Source organism: Gopherus evgoodei, chromosome 11 (assembly GCF_007399415.2).
Source record: "Gopherus evgoodei ecotype Sinaloan lineage chromosome 11, rGopEvg1_v1.p, whole genome shotgun sequence".
NCBI lineage: Eukaryota > Metazoa > Chordata > Testudines > Testudinidae > Gopherus > Gopherus evgoodei.
The window spans coordinates 76,155,988-76,183,404 of record NC_044332.1 but is presented as its reverse complement, the minus strand read 5'-3'; the positions used below and the strand labels follow the sequence as shown (position 1 = coordinate 76,183,404).

The following is a 27,417-nucleotide window of genomic DNA, read 5'->3' as shown; positions in this document are numbered from 1 at the left end:
AAGTTGTTTATTTCCTCAAGTCCTGCTTATGATGTTACTTCCTGGAAACAAATTAAATAAAGAATATGTTTGTAATTGCAACATGCTAGCCACAGTATCATTTATTTTTTTTATTAAGCTAACTGTGATGAATGTGTGCCTTTTCTTAAGTTTTTAGGAAACATGTTTATTTTCCTAGTCAATTTTTAAATGCAGCTTTCAAGTGAAACAATTATTTGAACTTCTAAAATGTCCTATATATATTTTTTAAACAGATGATCAGTCTTTGAATTCAATCGAGCAGCAAGCTTTGAATTCAATCATGCAGGATTTGGCTGTCCTTCATAAGGCTAGTCGTCCTGCATTGCCAGTACAAGAAACAGGAAAACCAAAATCATCTTCACCCAAAAAACAGGTAATTTTCAGCATTCTTGTCTAACACAATGAACAATGTATATCATACTGTGACTTCTATAATTTTCCAATTGCAAGACCAAAGTCAGTGTTAAATGAGTGTGGATGCTGCATATTTTTGAAATTAGTTACAAAAATGAAGAGTAGTGTTTCAGGACACATTCTAAACACATGCACACTAAATGTATCTGGTAAAGTAAAGCATATCCTTCCTACTCCCTAACTGAATTTTTAAAGTTAATAATCAGAGTGTTACACTAATTGTCAAGATCACACTTTGGTTTGGATCACAGTCTTTTTTGCTGACTTTCTTTTAAAATAAAAATCCTAAAACAAGGTTTGCTGCCATCCCTTCTTTGAATTGTTTCTTTAGACTGAGTTTAGTCATATACAACTGAATTGGACTATCCAGGTATTTAAACTGGCATATTAAAGGATGTTTGCAGTGAGGGAAATAGAGAAGGTATGAAAAAAAATTTTTTTTCCATTTGTTTGACGTTTGAAATACCAGGTCTTGTGAACTGTGTTTTTTCCCAGAGACTCTATGGGCAGCTGGAGAACTTGTGGAAATTGTGATATTGCAACAGAGAATTGGTGAAGCTGAACAATTGGGTTGGGGGAGGAGTTTTTAGTCAGACTGTTCAAATTTTATATTTATTTTAAAAAATATTCAGGGCTTCTGTGAGCTTCATAAAGAAGTAAAAAGCCACAGTTTTTCTCATTCGTACAGTAGATCACATTCTGTATAAGGGCATGTGAATAGCATTGCTCATCATGATAATCCCATGGAATTAAATGGATGTTTATTGGATTGCACTCTGAATTGGTGGTCTGTCAAGACCTTGGAATTTTTATATGTATTTGTATTAATCTATTTTATCTTCAGTATTTGGAAGAAGGCACGGGGATCATTCCTTGGTGGTTTAAAAGCCATAGATATTCCACTTGTAACAAACAAGGAATTGTGATTGGAATTCTCCGTTTATGAGCATAAATTTGATGATGTTGGTATTACTGAAAGCTGATGGGTTGATTCACACAATTGGAATGTTAAAATGGTAGTAGATTCCAGAAGACTGGAAAAGGGCAAATATAGTGCCCATCTATAAAAAGGGAAATAAAAACAACCCAGGAAACTACAGACCAGTTAGTTTAACTTCTGTGCCAGGGAAGATAATGGAGCAAGTAATTAAAGAAATCATCTGCAAACACTTGGAAGGTGGTAAGGTGATAGGGAATAGCCAGCATGGATTTGTAAAGAACAAATCGTGTCAAACTAATCTGATAGCATTCTTTGATAGGATAGCGAGCCTTGTGGATAAGGGAGAAGCAGTGGATGTGATATACCTAGACTTTAGTAAGGCATTTGATACAGTCTCGCATGATATTCTTATAGATAAACTAGGAAAGTACAATTTAGATGGGGCTACTATAAGGTGGGTGCATAACTGGCTGGATAACCGTACTCAGAGAGTAGTTGTTAATGGCTCCCAATCCTGCTGGAAAGGTATAACAAGTGGGGTTCCGCAAGGGTCTGTTTTGGGACCGGCTCTGTTCAATATCTTCATCAACGATTTAGATGTTGGCATAGAAAGTACGCTTATTAAGTTTGCGGACGATACCAAACTGGGAGGGATTGCAACTGCTTTGGAGGACAGGGTCAAAATTCAAAATGATCTAGACAAATTGGAGAAATGGTCTGAGGTGAACAGGATGAAGTTCAATAAAGAGAAAATGCAAAGTGCTCCACTTAGGAAGGAACAATCAGTTTCACACATACAGAATGGGAAGAGACTGTCTAGGAAGGAGTATGGCAGAAAGAGATCTAGGGGTCATAGTGGACCACAAGCTTAATATGAGTCAACAGTGTGATACTGTTGCAAAAAAAGCAAACGTGATTCTGGGATGCATTAACAGGTGTGTTGTAAACAAGACACGAGGAGTCATTCTTCCGCTTTACTCTGCGCTGGTTAGGCCTCAACTGGAGTATTGTGTCCAGTTCTGGGCACCGCATTTCAAGAAAGATGTGGAGAAATTGGAGAGGGTCCAGAGAACAGCAACAAGAATGATTAAAGGTCTTGAGAACATGACCTATGAAGGAAGGCTGAGGGAATTGGGTTTGTTTAGTTTGGAAAAGAGAAGACTGAGAGGGGACATGATAGCAGTTTTCAGGTATCTAAAAGGGTGTCATCAGGAGGAGGGAGAAAACTTGTTCACCTTAGCCTCCAATGATAGAACAAGAAGCAATGGGCTTAAACTGCAGCAAGGGAGATTTAGGTTGGACATTAGGAAAAAGTTCCTAACTGTCAGAGTAATTAAACACTGGAATAGATTGCTTAGGGAAGTTGTGGAATCTCCATCTCTGGAGATATTTAAGAGTAGGTTAGATAAATGTCTATTAGGGATGGTCTAGACAGTATTTGGTCCTGCCGTGAGGGCAGGGGATTGGACTCGATGACCTCTCGAGGTCCCTTCCAGTCCTAGAGTCTATGAGTACCGATTTAGGAAGGATTCAGCAGGCAAAAAGGGAGGAGGAGTGGCATTCTGTCATAAATGACATTATCTGTTTCAGAGTCACTGATAATTTGGAAGAAAATGATCTTGAATGCTTATGGATCAATATCCTAATAGATAAAGCACAATATAGGGGTAATTCTTTCTTGGACCTTTTCCTGACAGATAGAGAGGAACTGATTACAAAATTAAAAATTAATGGTAGATACAAACTTGTATCCTAATATACAAACAGAATAAAGTCCAAACCAGTAATATGAGTACTTGGTGCTTTAACAGGGCCAGTTTCACAAAGCTGAAAACAATTATGAGCCAAATCAGCTGGGAGGAAGAATTTAATCAGAAAACATGTGAATGATAATTGTGAATAATTTAACATCTTGCTAGCCGCCCAGAGAGTTATAATCAAGGAAGAAGGCTCTAGTGGTTAAAAAAAACTGACCTGGTTTAGAGAGGAAGTGAAGGCAGCTGTAAAGTGTGTGCATATATTAAGATATAAGAAGTTTTTTTTAAAAATATATTAGGAACAAAAAGAATCCTGACAATAGTATTGGTCCATTACTAGATGGAAATGGTAGAATTATCAATAATGCAGAAAAAGCAGACGTGGTTCAATAAATATTTCTGTTCCGTATTTGGGGAAAAACAGGATGATATGGTCTCATCATATGGTGATAACACTCTTTAACATCCTCTAGAGGTATTAGTGGAATGGAAAGTTGGCCATTTTTAAATCAACATACCCAAATAACAGGCATCCAAGAATTTTAAAAGAGCTTGCTGAGGAGCTGATTGGGCCATTAATGCTGGATTTCAATAAGTCTTGGAGCACTGGGGAAGTTCCAGAAGACTGGAAAAAAACTAATGTTGTGCCAGTTTTTAAAAAGGGTAAATGGGATGACCCAGGTAAATTATAGGTTTGTCTGACTGACATTGATCCTGAGCAATATAGTGGAGTGGCTGATATGGGACTACTTTAATAAATAATAAAAGGGGGATAATCTAATTAATGCAAATCACATGGGTTTAGGGAAAATAGATCCTGTTAAACTAACTTGTAATCTTATTTTTAAAAAAAAATCAATTATGGTTGATACAGCTAATAGTGTTGGTATAATATCCTTAGGGTTCTGTAAGATATTTGACTTGGTACCGCATGACATTTGGATTAAAAAACTAGAAAGATCTAAAATAAAAATAGCACACGTTAAATAAATTAAAAACTAGCTAACTGATCAGTCTGAAAAAGTAACTGAATTGGAAATCATTGAGCTGGTGTGTTTCTACTGGGGTCCTGCAGGGTTCTGTTCTCAGTTATTTTAATATTTCTGTTAATTATCTGGAAGAAGACCTAAAAGCATTGCTGATTAAGTTTACAGATGACACACAAATTAGGGGGCAGTAAATAAGGAAGATCAGAGGTCACTGATTCGGAGCATTTGGTAAAATGGGCACAAACAAATCATATGCATTTTAATACAGCTAAATGTAAATTGGGTTGGCAGCCTTTGGCACACGGCCCATCAGGGTCATCTGCTGGCGGTCCACGAGACATTTTGTTTACATTGACTGTCCACAGGCACAGCCCCCTGCAGCTCCCAGTGGCCGTGGTTCGCCATTCCTGGCCAATGTATGTTTTTTTCCTCACACAGATGTTTAGTTTAGTTCAAAACCATCCTTTTGATCCTCATGGATTTCCGGACTTGTCATATCTGATACCTGAGCAGAAGAAATAGTCTTCCACTTATCTGTTACTTTCTGCCAAAATGTTCAGTAAGCAAGAAAAGAGTGTAATTAAACCTTATGGCCCTCTAAAGATTAAACAAAACGTCTGAGAATGTTAAATGTATTTTTATGGTTTTCTGAGTAAGAATTTGTTAGCAACTAATAATTTATAATGGTTTGTATTATGGCTTTTTTTTTAAAATATATAATTTCTCTCTCTCATTACAGAATGATGTTAGAGTCAAATTCGAACACCGAGGTGAAAAAAGGTAAGACAGGAAAAAATAAACTATTTTAATGCATTTCTGTTGCTAGTTTACGAATTCTATTGCTATTTCTCTGCTAGTGTCCCAAAGAAACCATTAAAAGTACTTGATAGAACTTGATGTACATACATGGCTTAAGAGAAGTAGACTAGTTGGCACAAATAAACAGAAAATAATAGAAATGTATAATTTAAACAAAATTAACTGAAAGCTGTTAAATGTAGACCCCAAAATATACTTAAGTATCTTATTAGCAAATGTCTTACCAAATCTCCTTCATATCTTAGCTTTTAAAATAGAACTTTCTAGCATAGATTAATTATACAAACTGCCTCACGTATAAGTAGATTTGTATATGTGGTCAGGAATTGTTGAAGCAATATGGTCATGGTACATGAAGTGAGTGCCAAATCTAAACTAGATCACCAGAGCTATTTTGTTATCAGTACAAAGAATTTTATAGGGATTACTGAGGCTACCATATTTGCCAGCCATCTTAGCTGGGGTCTGATGCTGTATGTTGTAGTCACTAGCACCAATGATATATAAAAGGGAGCAAGTCTGATTTAAATGTTAAGAAAAAAAATGTTGATCATAAGGTCAGAGGCATAACTGACTCAGGGCAGTTTTAACACCATCACCAGAAATGTGTAGACAAACTCTAAATGTAACTTGCAGAGAAATGAGTTGAGCAACTCATGCACTTCCGCAGAAGGCCAGACTAATCAGGAGAATTCCTACAGCCTTAAGCTTTATTAAGTTCATCTATTTGTAAGAATGAACAGTGGGATTTAGATTTTTTTTTTCATTGCATAGTTAGCTTTACACCCTTTTGATTAGCCAATGAATTGTCAAATATGATTTACTTAGATATAAATTCCAAAGAATGGACCTGATTCTTTAAATGCTCTCTCATGAATAACTTTATTCACATGAATGAAGTCACTGGGACTTATGCTCATTTGAATAAGTGGTTGCAGGATCAAGCCCTACATTAGCAAGAAAAGGAAATATTTTGATTTGCCCTTCCTGTACTGACTGTGATTTTGTGGGAAAATCCCAACTGGCAATTCTGCTATAGGAAAGTCTTCTGAGATTTGTAACTGGGCTGTTCTGATTGGTTTCTACTAAACTTCAGTTCAAATACAACTTCATGTTGGGGGCAGAGAGAGAGAGATTCAAAAGCTTAAAAAGCATAATTAAAGCCAAGATGTATGACTCCATCTCCCGTATGTGGAGGTCTCCCACTCTCCTTCAAAGAAAACTCCATTTTTAACAATAGCAAATGCAACAGTTCTCTCTTCCTTTTTAAAAAACAAAATTACACTAAATCCTGTGCTACTGGTTGCCAGTCGTTAGTGGCCTGTAAAGTCTATCAATGCAAGTTCTTCCATGCTAATCAGAATGCAGTGTGGCCATCTTTTAAAATGGCTAGAAAAATAGAAGTACTCTTAGTGGCCATTACCAGACTTCACTGTCTGTGTCTGAAATTGTAATTGAAATGTATTAGCATATCATTCATGGAAGAGTGTTTTATGTAATGCAAAAAAATCCTTACAGCTGCCTTTAAAAAATAAGACTATTTCAGGCCAGGTAGAAGTGATTTGGAGCTAATGCCCAGGTGATATCGGAGAGAGAAGGTGGATGAGTTAACATTTTCTGTTGGACCACTTCTGTTGGTGAAAGAGACAAGCTTTCACCAACAGCAGTGGGGCCAATAAAAAAAAATGTTAACTCATCCACCTTGTGCCTCTCATATACTGTGATCACCATAGCTACAACTGCAAACAGGTGATACTGGACAGACCAAGTCCTATATGCAGGTTGAGCTCTGATGTTCTGTGTAAGAACATGCAGATCCAAAGATACCAGGATGATGTGGAACAGTGGACATGGGATTATGCAATAAATAAATATATTGAATGGTGCTTCTACATTGTTGTAAAATAGGAGGCAGAAAGGAGGAGTCCGAAGCTATTCATGAGTTTCTAAGATAATATATATGCGATTCTAAACTGATAGCGAAAGTCTTCTAGTAAGCAAAGTTCCAAGCTTGCTGAATGCACAATTGATTAAGGTGAGAAAGGAAAGAGATTTTCCTTAATGACGTAGCTTCTGTCCTCCTTTCCCCAAGAAAACAATGTTCTTACTGGTATGTTGGTTAATGAAGACCCAGATAAAAGGGACCATTAGCCATTGTTAATTTTCCAGTGTAATATCCATAAAATTCAAGTGGAATTTCTCTTCAGGATTTGTGGTTAATATCTGCCTCGGTAACTTAGAATAGAGATGAAGCAAAAGTCTGTTATATGGCCTTTCTGCTGAAATAATTTAAAAGCCTCTATTTGAGAGAGATTTGTACATAATGGAAGCTCTGAGAGTGACAAACATTTAGGCTCTTTTAGTTTTGGTGGCATTCAGTTAATAGGAAATCTTTAATTTGAGTTTATAACCCACATTTTAGAAAATTTTAAGAGAAACACTCAGTGTTGAGGATCTCAGAAATTTAACTACATCATATCTTTCAAAAACGGAGGTAAGTGGATGGTATTTTTAAGCTCTCCTCCTGATTCTAGAAAATGTTAGCTAGTTAAAATGAAGGTGGTAATATTGATGTAATTCAGGGATTGGCAATCTTTCAGAAGTGGTGTGCCGAGTCTTCATTTATTCACTATAATTTAAGGTTTCGCGTTCCAGTAATACATTTAAACATTTTTAGAAGGTCTCTTTCTATAAGTCTATAATATATAACTAAACTATTGTTGTATGTAAAGTAAATAAGGTTTTTAAAATGTTTAAGAAGCTTCATTAAAAATTAAATTAAAATGCAGAGCCCCTGAGCCGGTGGCCAGGACCCAGGCAATGTGAGTGCCACTAAAAATCAGCTTGTGTGCTGCCTTTGGCATGCGTGCCATAGGTTGCCTACCCTGATGTAATTTTAACTCTTCTGCTGGTCAGCTCATTACTAGCCTACATCCTGTTTTTCTTAGGGCAGGTCTACACTACAAATTTACATCGGCATATCTGGTGCAGATGCTCAAAGCCAGTGGACGAGAGCTCTCTCATTGGCTTAACTCCACCTCTGCGAGAGGCGGTAGCTATGTCAGTGGGAGAAGCTATCCTGCCGTCATAGGTGTGTGTGTGTGTGTGTGTGTGTGTGTGTGTGAAGGTCGGTATAACTGCTTCATTTGGGGTGTGGACTTCTCACATCCCTGAGTGGCGTAATTGTACCAAAGTAAGTATGTTGTGCAGATCAAGCCTCAGTGATAGCTGCCTCCACTGTTCTACTTCATTCTGTTTAAACAGAAGTTATTGAAATTTACAAGAATCCTCCATTCTGGAATACGTGGAGCAGGATTCTGGAATATTTAATGCCGTGTGTGCTCACTAGAATAGAGCAATATGCAAGTTACTAAAGCACAGCTAGCAGGACCTAATTTTATGTCTGTGAGTGTTCCTTTAATTTTTATCACAAAAGATGCTTTTTAAAATTTATTCTGCATATTAATGTTCCAGAAAGGCAGCAAATATTTTGTAAACTGTTTCTTCTTTTTCCTGTTTTATAAGATTACTCATGGGTAATTCATTAATAAACAATGACCGTTTCAAATTAGTGAAAAAATTCTCCAAAAATTATTTTTTGTGTTACAGGATTCTACAATTTCCCAGGCCTGTGAAACTAGAAGATCTTGCATCTAAAGCTAAAGTTGCTTTTGGACAGCCTATGGACTTGCATTACAGCAATAATGAGGTAATATTCTGCCTTCCTAAATTGTCAGTTTCTCGTATCTTATTGTATTAATGATTTTGACAGCTGAACATTTCAAGACTGAAATCCCACGTATTTTCATAATGACTGAAGGCCACCTGATGCCCTCCTGCATAAAAAGCTGCAGATGGGTCAAGGTTAGTCACTTCTGCCTTGAGTTTGCAGGGTTCTCCACTGCACCATTCCATCAGGTGAATGGGATTTGTCTAAACAAGGATAAGGCAGAGGGCACAGCCCAAGATTTTGTAGGGCGGCAGCTTGCTCTGATGGATGGGACACCAGACTGGGGGTGGGAGTGTGAATCTGATTTTTATTCCCAGCTTTGTCATTGACCTGCTGTGTGACTTTGGGCAACTCATTTAATCTCTCTTTGTGCCTCCCCTTCCTTTTTGTAAAATGTGGATGATATTTATCCTGACCATAAAGTGCTTTGAGATCTAAAAATTAATATTATGTAAGTGTAAAATATTATTAGTATTGGGACATTTGAGTAAAGAGCCAGACCTTCTGTCTCATTTCTCGACTTAATTGTTTTCTTCCCTCTAGTTCCTCTGGGCAGCACAGCCAACTGGGGGACCTCAGAAAAATGGGTGCACTTGCACCACGACCCACTCTGCCCACTCACCCGGCTCTCCTGCTGGTAGGAGCTGGGGGCAGGGGGCAGCAGAGGGAGCTACTGCAGGTGGAAGGAATGGGGAGGGCCCCCCACTTGCTCTGGCCTAGGGCCCCACAAAAGGATAATCTACCTTTGGGCATATGAATGAATTTTCTACTCCTCTTGTTCCTCTTGAGTTAAAATGAGAAAGGAGACGTGTGTCAGAAACAACCTACCACTGTTAAGTAAATAAATATTAGAAGCTACTGTTTACCTTTTCTTCCCTAACCATTTGTTTGGTTTTTGTCCACTTGTTGTATCATAATTAAGATCTTTGAGGTAGGACTAGGTATTTCACTAGGAGGGTGGTGAAGCACTGGAATGAGCTCCCTAGGAAGGTGGTGGAACCTCCCTCCTTGAGGTTTTTTTGACAAAGGCCTGGCTGGGATGATTTATTTGGTGTTGGTCCTGCTTTGAGCAGGGGGGTGGACTTGCTGACCTCCTGAGGGCTCTTCCAACCCTAATCTTCTATGATAGGACAGTCTTTACTGTAATTTATATCTCTACAGTGACCATTATGATGATGTCCCAATCCCTGATTATGGGTTTCAGGTACTAACATAATACAAATACGAATTAATAGCTTAATTTCTCGTTTTATTCTAAAATGTCCCCCCCCCCCCCACACACACACAGTTTGATTGTGTTTTTCTTTGGGTAACATGGAGGTTAATTGATTGCTAGAGAACCAAATTTGCAAAATGTTTCATTCCTCAAATTTCATTGCAATAGTTACTTGTGAGCAGGGAAAATCCATTGCTAGATACCAGAATTGTGCAGTTTCTTTATATAAACAGGAAATATTTCCATTCCAATTTGATTAAAATCTGGTTATGGTTTAAAAAATGTTAATTATAATTTAAGTGGATTTTAGTTGGCAATTTGTGACCCTGGCCTAGGCAAATAATTAATTCGGTTCATGCCTTCCTAGAGTGGCCTGTATTTATCCCATGTAGGAATGTTCATGTCTGGCACCCTTCCTTGAGTAATATAATTATTTAATAGATAAGTCATTGGGGAATGTGTATAAACAACATTTATACACTGTTTTTAAAAATTGTGTTTTGAATGTATATTACGTGAGATGACAAAATACATAATGATGTAGAAAAGTTATATGAGCTCTCTGAGGGAAAGGTACAGTGATTTATTATGATACTTGTATGTGAGAGAAGAAAGTAAATATACTAGAAGATGCTATACATGTATCTAAAGTTGCAGAAAATGTTACATTGTATATTTTGTAATGAATGCCAGCTTCATAATGTTTTACAGACTAGAAGGCAAAGTTAAAATTATGATTCAAATTTAACATAATTTCCTGAGTCTCTTCAGTGCCTGACTGAGCCATCTCAATGCTGCATTATCATAGTATTTTATGTTAATTGATTTACAAAGAAATGGTTTTTGGGTTGGGGGGGGGTCCTTAGTCACATACAGTATCGGGTTTATACCAACACTACTAATTTGTGTGTCTTATTAAGATTTCTTTTTTTTCTCTCTGTCCCTGTAGCTGGTGATTCCATTAACCACACAGGATGATTTGGACAAAGCTGTTGAACTGCTAGATCGTAGTGTTCACATGAAGAGCCTCAAGATATTGCTTGTAATACATGGAAATTCACAGGTACGAATTAGTGTATTTATTAATGTCTAGATTAAAGAGTTCAGTGGGACACTGCCTACTTTAAAATTACTCTTCTGTGTGAAATATTTATCTATTATTGTTACAAGTAACATCTAAGATTATTCAGAGATTAGAGAGAATGTTTTTCTCTTTGTTCAGTTTGTTTACTTTATGCATGTAACATTTCATATTTGATCAGTTTCACTGTATTCCCCTGGAGAGTTACAATATTTGAGTTACCCTCTTTGTCTGGGTTTTTCATACAGCAGCAAGAGATATATTTTTTAAAATAGAAAAATGTATAAAATCGCCAACATTGGCATGCAATTTCAGAGGCTAGTGCAGTGTTTGAAACTGCTATTTAAACTTTTTTACATGTAATAATTTCAAACTTTCTTTAAATAAAAATAAGTTTATATGCATCTGTCACAACAAATGGTAACAGTGGAGATATAGTAGGTGTGTGTCATGTCCCACAATACCACTTTATGTGGACATTACTAACACAATAAGGCCCTGATAATAATTTGCTCATTTGAGTTATACCACATTATAAATAATAATAATTTATTTTGTATAGTGATTCTTTCAAGCGGAAATCCAGACATGAGATCCCATGAGCTAAAAGAGAATGTGTATTTTTCTTGACGCAAACTGAAAACTGCAAGTTTGAAAAAAAATCCTACTTATAACAAACATAATTTGTTATATCAGTGTAATTTAAGACGTGATTGTAGAAATGTTTGAATAATCTACTGAAGTGATAGGAAATATATGGACTTTGAAGCAAATTGGCTTCTTTTCCTTAAGCTTATATTATTAAAAAAAGAGGATATATTTCATGGAAACATTTCTCATGATGTAAAGAGCATTTGGAAATCTGTAGTGTGTTTTTCTTTATTTCTTCTCCTTTTGGGGCTACAGAATTAAACTTATTTGTTGTTTTAATATATTTTTTTTCATTTTTAGGTTCCTGTCCTAAGCAACATGGAACCATTGCCATCACTGGAAGATTTGGATAATACAGTGTTTGGAGTGGCAGAGAGTAAAAACAGGCTGTCTGTAATAGGTAAAGCAATTAATATTTCTGTGATTTTAAGTGTATGAGCTTTCATTTTAAATTGTCTGCAGACTCGTACTTGAGAGAGTATCTCTATTAATCCTGATTGATTGGTTGATGCCATGTTTCGTTTACTGAAGTTTATTCATGCTGATGAGTTAGGTGATAATTTTTAGTTGTAAAAATCAAAGAAAAAGGTGAATTTTTTTAATTTGTATAAATGTTTAGTGCAGAAAACACTGACAAAACAAGAATTAATCCATAGTTGAAAGAATCCAGTAATAGAATTAGATTTGGGATATTAGCAAATGGGTTTAATACTTTGTTCCCTATTGTTCATCTATAGATTTCTTTTTTATTGTTCATTTACAGACTCATCCCTTCTATCCATTAAAGTCAGTGTCAGTACTCCCTTTGACTTCATTACATGCAGGATTGACCTTCTGAACAAAGCCATATTTATTTAAATGGCAATGCATTTTCCTGACTGTAAGATTTCCTGACTGTTTTAAAAATTGTTTGATTTAGATTGTTTATGCTGCTTTTAAAAGTACCTCTAAGAGAAGCAGCTGTGTTACATTGGGCTAATTAACCTTTTCTCCTATGCAGTTTGAAGTGTGAGGTTAACTTGTGAAATTTTATGTGGATTCCTTGGTTTCATTTCTTCTGTGGCTAAAGAATTAATTGAACAAGTAACATTTGTTTGTCAATTTAATTGTAAATTACATTTTGATTTTGCACATCATCTAAGCATATTTTGCATTGTATATAGCACTGTTACAAACAAAGGAAAATAGTGTGGCATTGTAACTCTTTTGTGTTAAGGAGATAGTTGGATGCTTAATTAAAGGCTTACTATTTTTTGGGATTGGATATTGAACCATCTTTTCTTTAAAATTTTAAATATGACTGTATTAAATACAAATGTTAATGTGATATAAGAACCTGTATTTAGGTATCAATTTGTCACACCTGGTTTGATGCAGTTGAAATGTGCTTTTTATTTACAACATTCAGTAGTGCCAACTGCAAGGTTTAAAATGAGTCAGGCCACAAAAAGTCATCATGAGGTGGTTTTTTTTAATAAATAATACATTTTGGATTATTTTTATTTGCCTTCTGGATTTTAAGTCTTCAGGGTTTGTGTTTTCAAGCTCTTCTCTGCAGCGATGATGGTTAAAAACATTGTTTTTTGTTTTTAGTGAAAGCTGAAATTCTCACATCCTCATAAGACGCCAGGAGCTAGGGTTTTAAGTAAAACATCATGAGATTATCAATAAAATCACGAAAGTTAGCATCAGTAAATACTCCATTCTGATGAAATCTAGATCCAGTCGTATGGTGTGCTAGGAATTAATGAATTATATGCCTATGCTGTACAGCGGAAAATGGGGCATTCTAAATGCAAGGTTTAGAATGCACCAGATTAACTTGCACGTTGACAGAGGCAAATTTTTATCCAGAGACAGATATGTAGATGGACACAATTCCCAGATTACAGGTTTAGAATTACATTCTCTCTTCTAATGAAGTTAAGGGCACCAAAAATTGCGGGAGAAACACAGAATATTGACTACAGGTCTAGGAGTGTTTTGTAAAGGAGAAAGTGATCACAGCTGGCTCTGGGCCCTGGGAAGCCAAAGACTGCCCTTAATTTTGGATTAGTGCGGAATGTGAAGGAGAATTTCATATTTTTTTTTAAAGTAAGTTCTATCCTTAAAGATAACACTGAAAACATAAACTAATATATATTAATGTCTGGGGAGAAAAGAAGATGGCTTAAAGGCACCTTAAGATTCATCCCTTTCACACACTTTCATATAATAAAACCCCAAATTAATTGACTTATATCCCAAAGAGTCATTTTGCAACCCTTTCCAGAATACAAAGGGCAGAATACAAACTGAACTGTTGTTCTTGTTCTCTGCTGTAAGTAACAATGGAAATTTTAATCATGGAAAACTCAAGTATCTCAATACATTTTTTCAGTCCTTCAATATATAGATTGACTCTTAAGCAGTCCTAACTCATGATGTTTAGTAGTTCTTAATTTGTTGTTTTTAGCCCTGATCCTGGAAGCAGCTCTGCACAAGCAGAGTCCACATCCATTGAGCAGGATTAGGGCTTTATTTTATCACTTAATACATTAAATACATTTAAATTTTAGGAGATAACATTAAAATTTTAGTTGATGGTGCCCAGTTGGGGTTTTGTTTTGTTTTTTAATCCCTAGCCATTGAGAGTTCAGTACCTTGCAGTATCCGGCTCCATGAGAGCAACAGTCAGCTTTTAAAAATTGTGAAATAAATCATGGTAGATGTAGACGCAAACTTCATGCTTTACAAAAAGAGAGAAAATACCATAGTAAGCTTTTTTTGCAGGAGAGGATTGTTTTTAATCTCCAGTCTAAGCAAAGTGTTCTCCAATAAACTGCTTTTTTTTCTTTTTCTTTAAGGTTCCAATACACGTGATAGAAGTTCACCTCCCCCGGGATACATTCCAGATGAGCTGCACCAGGTGGTACGAAATGGATCATTCACTAGTATCAATAGTGAAGGCGAGTTCATTCCAGAAAGCATGGATCAAGTAAATATATATTTTTTTAATTTCCACTTGATTAAATGTCACTGTGGGCATGGTGACTGACTGACTGACCTACCAATTGCCACCTCTCAGCTTTTCAGTTAATGTTTGTATAATGGTTTAAGAAAGTCAAGTACTGTAAACCTAGTAAGCATTACCATCTTCTTCTGGCAGGTGCACAGGGGCGTGTCATTTTGTCCCTCTGATCTGTCTGTTACTCAACTATTCCACCAGAATGAAGCTATTAGAATCTACAAGAAATTCTTCTCTCTGAATATCGGTATCCTGTCTGGATACTGATGGAAAAGGTGGTTGGGGTCAGAATAGCTCAGAGGATTGAAAATGGGATATGTAGTGCCTTTCAAATCTGGGCCATAATTATTTATCCTTATTACAGTGGTGCCTCATTGCCCCATTTGGGATCAGAACCCCCTACAAGTAGACTCTATCCTCACAAGTAGTAAGAGTCAGTACTTAACATGAAGAATTTATAATGAGATGAGGTGAGAGAGAGTGGAAGAGAAAACAGAGACAGTGTGTGAAAGTGACTTGTCAGTTGCACAGCAAGTCAGTGTCTGAACTGGGGGTAGAACTTGTATCTCCTGTCCACTGGGCAACACTGCCAACCAATCCTCTGATCAGATCCAGTCCATTTCTGTACATAATAAAAAACATTACCATTGGCCTGCACAAAGTCAGTTAATGCCTCTGACATTTCAAGTACACAGATGCTCACAGGGAATTAGAGACCAAGGATTGTATGTATGGCACTCCAAAATGTAAAATGTTTATAGCACGTGCAATTGTAACAACCACTTGCATGAGTCATCAGTAGTGTTTAAACCTAGGACCTTCAGCTCTGTAGCGTGTGTCTCTACCACTTAAGCTATAGGAATAACTCACTTAGCTGGTAGAAGTAGTAGACTCTTATCCTCTCTGGACCAGCCACTCAAAAGGGCATGTAACCTGGATTGTCACAGATGCAACAAAAGAGACACCTCTGACCCCATAACCATCTCCTTTCCAAATTTCAAGTTCTTTCTCCTGGAGCCATTTCTTTAAAAAACAAAAGGATTTTTTTGAAACATTGCCACAGCTAACTATCCTTAGTAGCCTAATTTTTTTTTGCTCATGTTTTCCAAAAAATTTCAGGTTGAGATAGAGACCAAACAATTTTGTTAATCTAATATAGGTGTTGCAAACACTCCCTCTCTTTGTGTATGTACTACACACATTTCTTTTAACATAATTGCTATAATTTACTGTTTCCCAAACACTGTAAATTAAATACGTAAATACAAACAATATGTTTGTATTAGGTGGGAGAAGGGCACCAGAGTGCTTTTCAGCAAGCAGGACTCCATACAATATGACTTCAGCCACATCAGTTATAACTGCTGATTTTTATGAGCAGTATGTTGGGGTTTTGCGCTATAAAATGTGATGTAAAGAACCATCAACCATAAAAAAAGATTTTCAGTCTCTTTCTTATGGTTACTTACTAGATGCTGGATCCATTGTCCTTGAGCAGTCCTGAAAACTCCGGCTCAGGAAGCTGTCCCTCACTTGACAGTCCTTTAGATGGGTAAGAACTACTTACATTCAGCACTTCTTTCTGCTGGATTGCTTGAAAGTACCTATCACAGAACATAGTAACTCAACCTTCAGAAACAATTTCTAGGTATATTTTTTTCAAATGCACACACACACACACACACACACACACACACACACACAAAAGCAAGAACAATATAACTTACTGGGATTTAACTGCTTACTGATGCACAGAAGAGAAGAGTGCCATATCAGCCTGTTGTTTTTGAAGATGCGTGGAATTTAAAACATCAGTTTCTGGAATTGCTGCTTTTTGTTGCACACAGATTTATTGTAAATCTGGCCATTGTTGTCTTGTTTGTAAATTGAGTCTATTCCACAACCATGAACTACTCCTTTAAACATGCACTTTAGATATTGACATCTGCAAGAAACTCCATTCTACTAATGGGTTACCCAGCACTGTGCTTAATATTACTGCACAGATGATAAATCAGTACAAACAATCAAACATAAACGGGAAGGTGAGTGATAGTTATATATAGTCATTGCAGATAAAGATCCATTCAACACATAGGATTATATTGTTCGCATATATTTTACTGAACATTTCAGTTCCACCTACGTGCCCAAATATTATTATAAATAAAACAAAATTTGAACATTTCCCAGATGAACTGACTGTTTTTATTTGCTGATTTTTTATTTTTTGTTCTGAAAGAAATCATTGTATGGGCGAAATAAGCAGATACAGTTAACTGTTATCTTGGTTTGGTTTTAAGTTTACTTAGGTTTTGTCATTTTGTGCCACTCTTATAATATCTAAATACTTAATTAAAATTATCGGTACACATTTATGAACCACATATCCACCAACCTGAAATGGATGGTTGTTCCCATGTTGAACCAGTCAGACTGGCAGAACAGCCAGTCATAGTTGAGGTAAATTCCTTGTGCTTCCTTTCCTTATTTGATAAGGACATCATTGTGGAAGGACTTATCTTCCAGGCATCCTACAAAGTCCATCTTTTCCGGCATTTAAAGTGATTGGGGATCCATATGTGGAGGGGATGGAAACTGAAGGATGATCTGAGAGGGTCTCACCATATGGTTGGGGAGAGAGCGTTTATTTTCTTTTGTGGGCAAGTAAAAATTAATCTATTTGAAATTGGAAGTTTGAAAAAAAAAACTTTGTAATGATACATTTAAAACCCCCCTAAAATATACTTAAATTTTGGGTGATGGTTTAAGGTGTGGGTAGACATCAAATAACTCAGATAAATAAAATTTTTTAACCCAGCACATGGTGCAAAATTTCTGCATTGTCATCAGAAATTAAACATGTCCATGCTTTCCCTTTGTGTTGTCTTGTAATTTAGTTTGATTTGCTATATAGTTCTGTGATCATGCCAGTAATTAACTGTTGATGATTGAAGAGCTCATGGAGTTATAAATATCCATTCAAAAGTCTTGCTGTCTTCCTGTTCCACTCTGACAAAAGCCAAAAGTGGTAAAAGACTAGCCTCCCATGTCCAAAGCACTGCAGGGACGACTTCCTCTAAGCTGTTCTTACTGTCAAAATATCAACAGTACTCCTTTCCTGTGCTAGCAATGCAGGGCTAGAAAAGGGTAAAAAATATGGGTAAGACATCCATTCCCAGCTTGTTTTGTGCTTATGGAACATAGGACAGAGAGAGACCAGAAGCTCCTGTTATTGCCAATCTCAGCTTCTCAAATGTTTATACCAGTAGGGAAAAACTTCTCTGTCCAGGAACACATGCTAAGTGGACTCAGAACTAGACTGGAGTCCCATGAGTCAAAATATTGGCACAGCAACAGGCCTATCAGTCACTCTGAAATCTAGCTTGATATCAGGGGCATACAGAATATGGTTATCTTGGAGTTGAAGGTCTTGAAGGTCAGATACATCTTAGACCGCAAACTTTAAGTTTCAGTGGGGTAGTTGTGTTAGTCTGTATCATCAAAAACAATGATAAGTCCTTGTGGCATCTTAGAGACTAACACATTTATTTGAGCCTACGTGGGCTGTAATCCACTTCATCATGCATCCGATGAAGTGGGTTATAGCCCACGTAGGCCCAAATAAATGTGTTAGTCTCTAAGGTGCCTCAAGGACTCCTCATTGTTTAAAACTTTAAGTACTTGGATTCTACAAACTGTATAGTAGTTACAGCCTTTAGAGTTAAGGCGTGTATATCTCCATGTCCATTTTTTGGGAAAGACATGAAATTGTAAGGTCATTGTCATCAAAGTATCACAAAAAGGTCTTTGAAAACTTTTGAGATTTGAACTTTCCAGAAGCGTGGAAGTACTTAGGGGCAAAAGATTACTTACTTGATGAATTCATTTAGTTATGCTTATCCAATTAAAGAAGGAGAGAGAAATTACTATTCTTTCTAGTGGAAGGAAAGATTAGACGTTCTATGGCTATTTATACCATGTTTAAGAAGTTGTTTCAAGAAGCTTCACAGACTTCTCAGGAAAACTTGAATCATAGATCTCCATTCCTCAAAAACATACCCTCATAGCATTTGTTTTCTAATAAGGGTGTACTCAATTTCCTTAGAAGAAAATAGCTTTCTACTGCTGAATACTCTGCACTTCTATAGCAACTTTTCATCTGAGAATCAGTGCTTCGCAAATATTAATTGATTTAGTCTCATAAATACCCCTTTGAGCTAAGTAATTGTTATCTCCATTTAATAGATAAGAAAACCTATGTATGGTACAGAGAGATTGCTTCAGCGCTTGAAATATCCTCTTTGTAGCTGGTGTGTAAAAGGTTATGCACTTTATTTTAGGGTTTTTACTAATCGTGATTAATCACACAATTAAAAAAATTAATCATTTTCAAATATATTGATTTAAATTACAACATAGAATAAAAAGTATACAGTGCTCACTTTATATTTATTTTTTATTACAAATATTTGCACTGTAAAAAAGTTTTTTTTCAATTTACTTCGTATCAGTACAAAGTGTCAATCTCTTTATCATGAAAAAAGAACAGGAGTACTTGTGCCACTTTAGAGACTAACAAATTTATTTGAGCATAAGCTTTCGTGGATTACAGCTCACTTCTTTGGATGCCCACGAAAGCTCATGCTCAAATAAATTTTAGTCTCTAAGGTGCCGCAAGTACTCCTGTTCTTTTTGCCGATACAGACTAACACGGCTGCTACTCTGAAACCTGTCTTTATCCTGAAAGTTGAACTCACAAATGTAGAATTATGTACAAAACCCCCCTGCATTCAAAAATAAAATGATGTAAAACTTCAGAGCCTACAAGTCCAATCTGTCCTCCTCCTTGGTCAGCCAGTCACTCAGACAAACAAGTTTGTTTACATTTGCAGAAGATAATGCTGCCTGCTTTTTGTTTACAATATCACCTGAAAGTGAGAACAGGCATTTGCATGGCACTGTTGTAGCCAACGTCACAAGATATTTATATGCCAGATGCGCTAAAGATTCATATGTCCCTTATTACTTCAACCACCATTCCTGAAGACATGCGTCCATGCTGATGACGGGTTCTGTTCAATAACAGTCCAAAGCTGTGCGAACCGATGCATGTTCATTTTCATCATCTGTGTCAGATGCCACCAGTAGAAGGTTGATTTTCTTTTTTGGTGGTTTGGGTTCTGTAATTTCTGCATCAGTGTTGTTCTTTTAAGACTTCTGAAAAGATTCTCCACACCTCATCCCTCTCAGATTTTGGAAGGCGCTTCAGATTCTTAAATCTTGGGTTAAGTGCTGTAGCTATCTTTAGAAATTTCACATTGGTATCTTCTTTACATTTTGTCACATTTGCAGTGAAAGTATTCTTAAAATGAACATGTGCTGAGTCATCATCCGAGACTGCTATCACATGAAATATATGGCAGAATGCGGGTAAAACAGAGCAGGAGACATACAGTTCTCCCCCAAAGACTTCAGTCACAAATTTAATTGACACTTTTTTTTTTAATGAGCGTCATCAGCACGAAAGCTTGTCCTCCGTGGCCGACGCATGAAGGGGCATATGAATATTTAGCATATCTGGCACGTAAATACCTTGCAACACCAGCTACAAAAGTACCATGCGAACGCCTGTGCTCGCTTTCAGGAGACATTGTAAACAAGAAGCGGGCAGCATTATCTACTGTAAATTTAAACAAACTTTTTTCTCTTGGTGATTGGCTGAACAGGAAGTAGTACTGAGTGGACTTGTAGGCTCTAAAGTTTTACTTTTTTTTTTGAGGGAAGTTATGTAACAAAAAATAAACTACATTTGTAAGTTGCAGTTTCATGATAAAGTGATTGCAGTACAATACTGGTATGAGGTTAATTGAAAATTCTATTGTTTTTTACAGGACAAATATTTGTAATAAAAAATAATATAAAGTGAGCACTGTACACTTTCTGTTCTGTTTTGTAATTGAAATCGATATATTTGAAAATGTAGTAAAACATCCAAAATATTTAATAATTTCAGTTAGTATTCTGTTTAACAGTGCGATTAATTTTTTTGAGTTGATCACATGAGTTAAATGGGATTAATCAACAGCCTTAGTTTTTACCCTATTTTAATGATTGCCTAACTTTTGATTTTTTTCCTAAGAAAACCAGTGTAACCTTGATTGGTAGACTGAAAGCATCCTATGAAAACATTTCTTGCATAGAAATTTTTTGACTTGCCTCAACCAATCCAGAGACCCTCTTGTCATCCTCATTTAGTTTGCCTCTTACTTTGTTCGAGGACTCCTAACAGGGGTTTAGGCTTGTCTCCATTTCTGCTTCTGTTGCCTACTAGAGAAATTCTTGTCTGGAAAAGGAAGATGCTGGGGTGGTATGGTTATGGAAGTGCTCTACTGCAATTGGTTGTTCTGTCTGACTGGAATCCCATCCATTCCTGTGTGGTGGCTGGGAGTTACATAAAGACAAATTTGTAGGTAAGAAATTATTTGACCACATGAAACACCCTTAATTATTCAATAAAATTGCTTTTTAAAGTTTTTTATGAAATCATTTGAGCTTCACAGAAGGAAAAAGGCAATCCAAGAGTTGCAAGAGACTCTCCATTTCTTTGGCAAAAATATTTAAACAGGCTATAAAAATTTGTGATAAATTAATATCCTGTAACTGACGTTTTGATTTTGTTTATCCATGAAGGTGCAAGGCACGAGCTCCTGTGTGGCTTCATTGGCACTGCTTTGTGTCTACTAATAGACTGTACTTATGAGCCGTGCCATTCGTTTCCTCCCTATCCCAAGCAAGATCCATCCATTGTAATTGATATCTACAAGCTTTGGTATTTCAAAGTTGAGCCCCATTCATGTTTACAAGTGCAGGAGACTGGGATAGCACATACTTTGCTGTGTAATTCAACAATTATAAAACAGTAAGACTTAAGTGCTTGCATGACTACTCTGACTCTCCAGTAACAGAGCATCTAAAATGTTGTCTTACACTTCTAGAGATAGCTACCCCAAATCTCGGATGCCACGAGCACAGAGCTATCCAGATAACCACGAGGAGTTTTCAGGTAGGTAAAACTACTGGGCCCATTTAGTCTTATCAGATACATTCAGCTATAAGTAACATGTCTCAGGATGCATGTACCTAATGTATGTGATGCTTCCTTGGGGTACCCAGGGCTATGAGGCACCTCGCTATCACCTTTCCTTAGTGTGAGGAAACTGTTTGTTTTTGTCATGGCTCAGCTCCCCAACTCTACCAGTCATGGCCACACAAGCACTCACTTCTAGACCTCACAGGCCCCACTGTCCCTCTACAGGTCAGTGGTTGGCACACCCCAACCCTTCGAGCGTCTCTACAGTACATCCTCTCATCTGCTGGACGCTGTCCATATTCAAAGATTCGCTGCTTCCAAAGATTCAAAACACCTCAGGTTACCAGTTTCACCTCAGATCATTGCTGTGCTAAACACATAGCACTTAGATTTGTTTATAGTGAAATAAGGTATAAGTTTATTTAACAAAGCATAGAAAATCAAGTAGTAACAAGTAGAAGTTTTGAAAACAAATTATTACAAATGAAATAAAATCATAATACACATTGTAGAGCCTAAACTTAACAAGATACTGATGTCTTGTAGAAGCAGCAAAGAATCCTGTGGCACCTTATAGACTAACAGACGCTATAAGGTGCCACAGGATTCTTTGCTCCTTTTACAGATCCAGACTACCATGGCTACCCCTCTGATACATGTCCTGTAGAGTATTGCTCACCCAGAATCTTTGTAGTCCTTTACAGGCTGGCTGGCTATGCCCCTCCTTTCATGAGACGAGAGAGAATGCTGCCAGTTTGCTTCCTAGGTGAAAAATTCAGTGTGTCCCTTTGAACTTCCAAGATAGACCAGACCAATCTTCTGTCTTTATTCATAAACAGAATATTCCCCTTCTGTTTGTTCCTTCTTGTTGATTTCTTCTCTTGTAGATTTTGCAGTCTCTTAACTGGCACCTATCTCAATATATGTATAGGCATACATCTCAGGCATACCATACACAGATGGCCAAATGGAGAGATAAGTATCTGTTACCTCCTGCCTGAAAGGAACATTTCCGAGGTGTGTCACCACCTGGTGACCTGCCTTAATTCCAAAACCTTAAGAACATAATTTTCAGTACAGATTCATAACTCCTTAAGTATTATCCGAAGAGTACGGATATTTTGCATTGATTGTAATGACCAGTGACTACTGGCTCTCAAGAGAGACCTCACATACCACCCTTTGGTGAACTATTATGCAAATACGGAAGGGATCCCTGTGAAACCCTCTGCACTGTCTGCCAGTTGGCACCAAGGGATTTCCGGGTCACAGGATAACCAGATAATTTTTGCCTCTCATCCAAAAGCAAGAAAGACATCTTTGTCAGGTGGCAGAGGACTAGGAGTCAGACTTGGACCATAGTTCCGGTTTGCCAGTGAATAGTTGTGTAACCTTGGGTGATTTATTTATCCTGTCTGAGCCTTTATTTCAGTATTTTTTCAACACACGTCCCATGCCTCATTCAATGCATGGAATAGACAGTGATCAATTAATGGGCAGCTATTCAATATTTGATTTGATCCTCTTTGTTCAGTATATGGTCCTAGATCTTACTTAGTGCACACTATTCAAACCCTTCTGCGAAGACAGGATTATTAGTTTTGTTGTAGGTTTTTCATTGGCACTCATCGCAATAGTATTCAAGTGCTTCACGAACATTTATTAATTTATCTTCACAAAACTGCTGTGAGGTGACAAGGTGGTATCCCCATTTTACACACGGGGAGCTGAAGCACAGATTAAGATTAAAAGTGTTCTCTAATTTTGGGTGCCTAATTTGAGGTGCCTGGACCTGATTTTTCAGAGTAACTAGTATTATGTAGTAGTTTTTATATTGAAGCACAACTCCAGTTGACTTGAATTGCAATTGTGAGTGTTCAGAACTTCTGCAAATCAGACCCGAGAGTCTCAAGGCAGACACCCAGAAAATGAGACACACACAATCAGTGGCCACCTGTGAAAAAAGCTTGGTTTTAAGTGACTTGGTTAGCATCAGACAGGAACTCTGTGGCAGAGGCAATGATAGAATAAATTTTTCTGGGACAACGTTCAATTGTCTTAACCATGGGATCTTCCTTTCTCTTCTTGCTATTTCCTGCCTCAGCCACTGCAGACCTTCCAACTTCTGCAGCAAATGAGGCAGTAGTCCTACAGCCAACAGCCTGCTTCATTACACATCCCTAATTTGTCCCCAGAGTAGGTCCATCAGGTGTACTGAATGAGGCAGGAGTCCTCTGGAAAAACGAGTTTATGATCATTAATTAAAGACTGTCATAATGCATACACATAAGGGGGTTTAATTAAGGTTGCATAGGCAATCTTAATTCTGGCATTTCCTAACTTGTATGTTTGACTCTGCAATCTGAATCTTTTTAAAGATTGTTTGTTTTTTAAAAACTTATGAAATTACACTTACACACACCCACTAATTCCATCAGGTGTTGTCGTATTGAACCTTTAGATCACCACATCTCTGCCACTTGAGCTAATAGAGTAAATGATAGTAGTATTAGGTTGTCATCCTCTATGTGGAGCAGCACTAAAGGAAGATGAGACACATACTTTGGCAGTGGGGTTTACAAGTATTTGCTGACAGCAAAAATAGTGAGACTCGAGAATCTTGGGTTCCATTCCAGGCTCTGGAAGGCCGTGTCCTCTCTTGGCCTACTTCCTCAAAGCTTGACCCCTTCTGCCCCATTCCCTCCAACCTGCCCCTGTGCTGACTCTTCCCCACTCCTGACTTCTAATGCCAGTCTCTTTGCTTAGTCAGCTCCGGTTCCTTCCAGCTCCTTGTCTTATTGCCCAGACAGCCCCCATCTTTGTCCTTCCCTGGCTCTTCATACAATCTGTATCTTTCTCCTGCCCCACCTCTCGTTCCCATTCTGTCTCCCTGGGCTCCTTATCCAATTTCAGCCTCCCATTCCCACCCCCAGCTCCTTGGCTCCATGTCCGAGTCTCCCCAACTCCTCATCTAATCTCAGTGTTCCCTACTCAGAAAACTGGCTATCAGCTCCACTTTCTACCCTCTCCTGTTTTCCCTCACCAGCACTCAGTCCCAGCTCCCAATTCCCAGTCTGTCTCCTCTCCAACTCCCAATCCCAGTTTCTCCACCTCCAATCCCTGTCTCACCAGGCCACTTGTTCCAATCTACTTCTGTCTCTCTCTCATGGTCTGGTTTTTGTCCCTTCTGCATTCGAATGAGACAGCCTGCTCCTCCACACTGCCTGAATTCTGGCAGGAGAGTTGTTGAGAGCATGTGAGAGACCAGCTACTTGCTCTCAGTTTCCATACCCAGCCTAGAGCACCCAATCCAGGAAAAATCCTTCTGAGCCTTTGTAGCTCTGGGTTGGAGCATGCTCAGTCAATCTTTGAGGATGGTGCATGTAAAGTCTGGTCAGTGCTAGGAGCTGAGAAGCTGGAGCGTGCTCAGTGAGAATGGAATCTTTGGAGTTTTTAGCTGCAAAGCTCTAGCTAGCAAGTCTCAACTGAGTATGTGAAAATCATAATTTTTCGTAAAGGCTTTTAACTTAGCCAGATGTGGGTGGCTTTTTACCAGATGGCAAAAAGACATCATTGAAACAAAGGTCACTTCTACCCCCTGCCAAATTTCAGAAACCAGCTCCAAAGCACACAAGTGTTAGAACATTTCCAAGAAAAAGTCACCAGAATTTTTTAACATGGTCAAAACAACATATATTTTCCCAGCCTCATTATCAGAAACATCTAAACCCGTTTGGCAGAAATTTTCAAGACAAATTGAGCCTGAGGCAGACAACCAGCATAGAAAATGTCAGCCCAAATGGTTAAAGTTTGGCAACGTATAAGAAACTGAAAAACAAGGGTCTTATAATGGGAAGTGTTGGACAACCTTAATAGGTGGTGCATCCAGCCCTGCTTATGATAGGAATCATGCAGTGACCTATTGGTTAGTGAGTGACAGGCAACTAGATACACCAGTGCAGGAGGGGCTTAGCCATGGATGCCAAGACAAACCCTTACCCATTGAACGTTAAATGAATAGAGATGCAGTGTTTCCATACACATGAAGTCTGTTGATGCCTTATAGATATTTTTACAGAAAGTGCCATGAATCTTTTTTCATTCAGCAAAGACAGGAGATTGCTTTTAACATTTCATGTAGAAAATTCTCACATAAACAATGCTGCCACTCCAGATAGTTTACTAACTAAGGGTTTTATATAAAAAACTTACTTGCCTATTGAAGGAAAAAATATATTAAGACAATTTTCTGTTCAAATGGTATTGTAATTTTGTACCTGCTTAGAAACAGATGGTAGCACGTTTGAGTGGATGTGATATCTAATTAAATTTATTTACTTTTTATTATTTTACTGATTTATCATTTATAGGGACTAAAACAACATGATTAGTAGGCTGAATGTTAATTCGCTTATCTTTATATGCACAGCCTTCCAGTTTACAAGTCTCTTTGTACAACAGTCCACTTAAGGGTTAAGTGTAGGGTTGCTTTTTAAAAAACTTGTGGTGCAAGACCGATTTTAAAATTTGGTTCGTTTTTGAATTTTTCCTCATGTGTTTAATTTTGCAGGGTATGGTAATATTTTCTTTTTGTTCCCATAGACTATGATATCCCAATATTTGAGAAATTTGGAAAAGGCGGGACTTATCCCCGAAGGTATCATATTTCATATCATCACCAAGATTACAATGATGGTGAGTGTGGGACACTGTAACATTTTCAATATTTATTCTTTTTTCAAAAATTAAGTTGAAAGAGTTAACAATATCATCAGAAAATGTGGAAAAGAGAAGCAAACGGGTGTTCTCTCTGAAATAAATGTAAAGCACGCTTAAAGTTCATCACAAATCTGCATTTAGGTACCTAAAGTAAAGTAGCCTGATTTTCAAAGATGCTGAGCTACCCCAGCTCCCGTGAAGATGTAGATTAGAGCATTAGGGAATCATGGGAGCAGCTGTACATGGAAACCATCTCTGCCAAAAGCCTATGCACAAACTATGCGGAACAAACAATGAATGCCATGAGTAATTGTGATTCTTTACTACCCAGAATAAACTTCGCTCTTACTCAATCTGGAATGACATAGAGTAGCTAAATTGTCCCTCTTGTTTACTGATTCTCATAATAAAAGAGGAGAAGGATGTGTCATTAAATTGAAAAGCAATAAATCTAAAATTCAAAAATACTTGTTTACTTAATGCGTAATTAAGCTGTGGAACTAATTGCTGGAAGGTATTGTATTTCAAAACAAGATTAGACATTTGGATAATGAGTTCCATTAGATAGAGAAAAAAGAGGGGAAGGGATCCATGCTTCAGGGTATGTCAACCACTAACTGATGGGAACTAGGAAGAAACTCCTACAGGCAGGTAATTCCCATAGTGTCCATTATAGACTGTCTTTCATCTTCATCTGAAGTTAAACACCCTCTGTGTGAGGATACCTCACTAGATGGACTATTAGAACTCTAGTGTATCTTTGATCTGTTTTCCAGGAATCCATATAGCCTCTCGTAACAGTAAAAATGGAAGTATTGTTTCCCTTGGAACTTGTCTCAATTTTCTTCAAACCACCAGTAGAAGAGTCACTTAATTTAATTAAACTATTTGCAGGAATTTTAGATGTTACTTATGCACTGCTCCCAGCTAGCCAGTCTTGGACTAAGTCATTAAGCTAGTTTGTCTAATATCTACACGTA

The 27,417-nt window shown here is 37.4% G+C and overlaps 1 protein-coding gene across 1 annotated transcript in view; it reads left to right on the top strand.

Annotated features, from left to right (window-relative positions):
* The window catches only part of MAP3K2 (mitogen-activated protein kinase kinase kinase 2), an 89,802-nt gene that overhangs the window by 47,902 nt on the left and 14,483 nt on the right, over positions 1-27,417 (top strand). Inside the window, exons 3-11 of the mRNA XM_030579572.1 lie at positions 255-394; positions 4,861-4,901; positions 8,550-8,649; positions 10,836-10,949; positions 11,919-12,018; positions 14,465-14,595; positions 16,098-16,177; positions 21,624-21,691; positions 26,321-26,413. Coding sequence (XP_030435432.1) covers positions 255-394; positions 4,861-4,901; positions 8,550-8,649; positions 10,836-10,949; positions 11,919-12,018; positions 14,465-14,595; positions 16,098-16,177; positions 21,624-21,691; positions 26,321-26,413 — 867 coding nt within the window. The remainder of the gene's footprint in view (positions 1-254; positions 395-4,860; positions 4,902-8,549; positions 8,650-10,835; positions 10,950-11,918; positions 12,019-14,464; positions 14,596-16,097; positions 16,178-21,623; positions 21,692-26,320; positions 26,414-27,417) is intronic.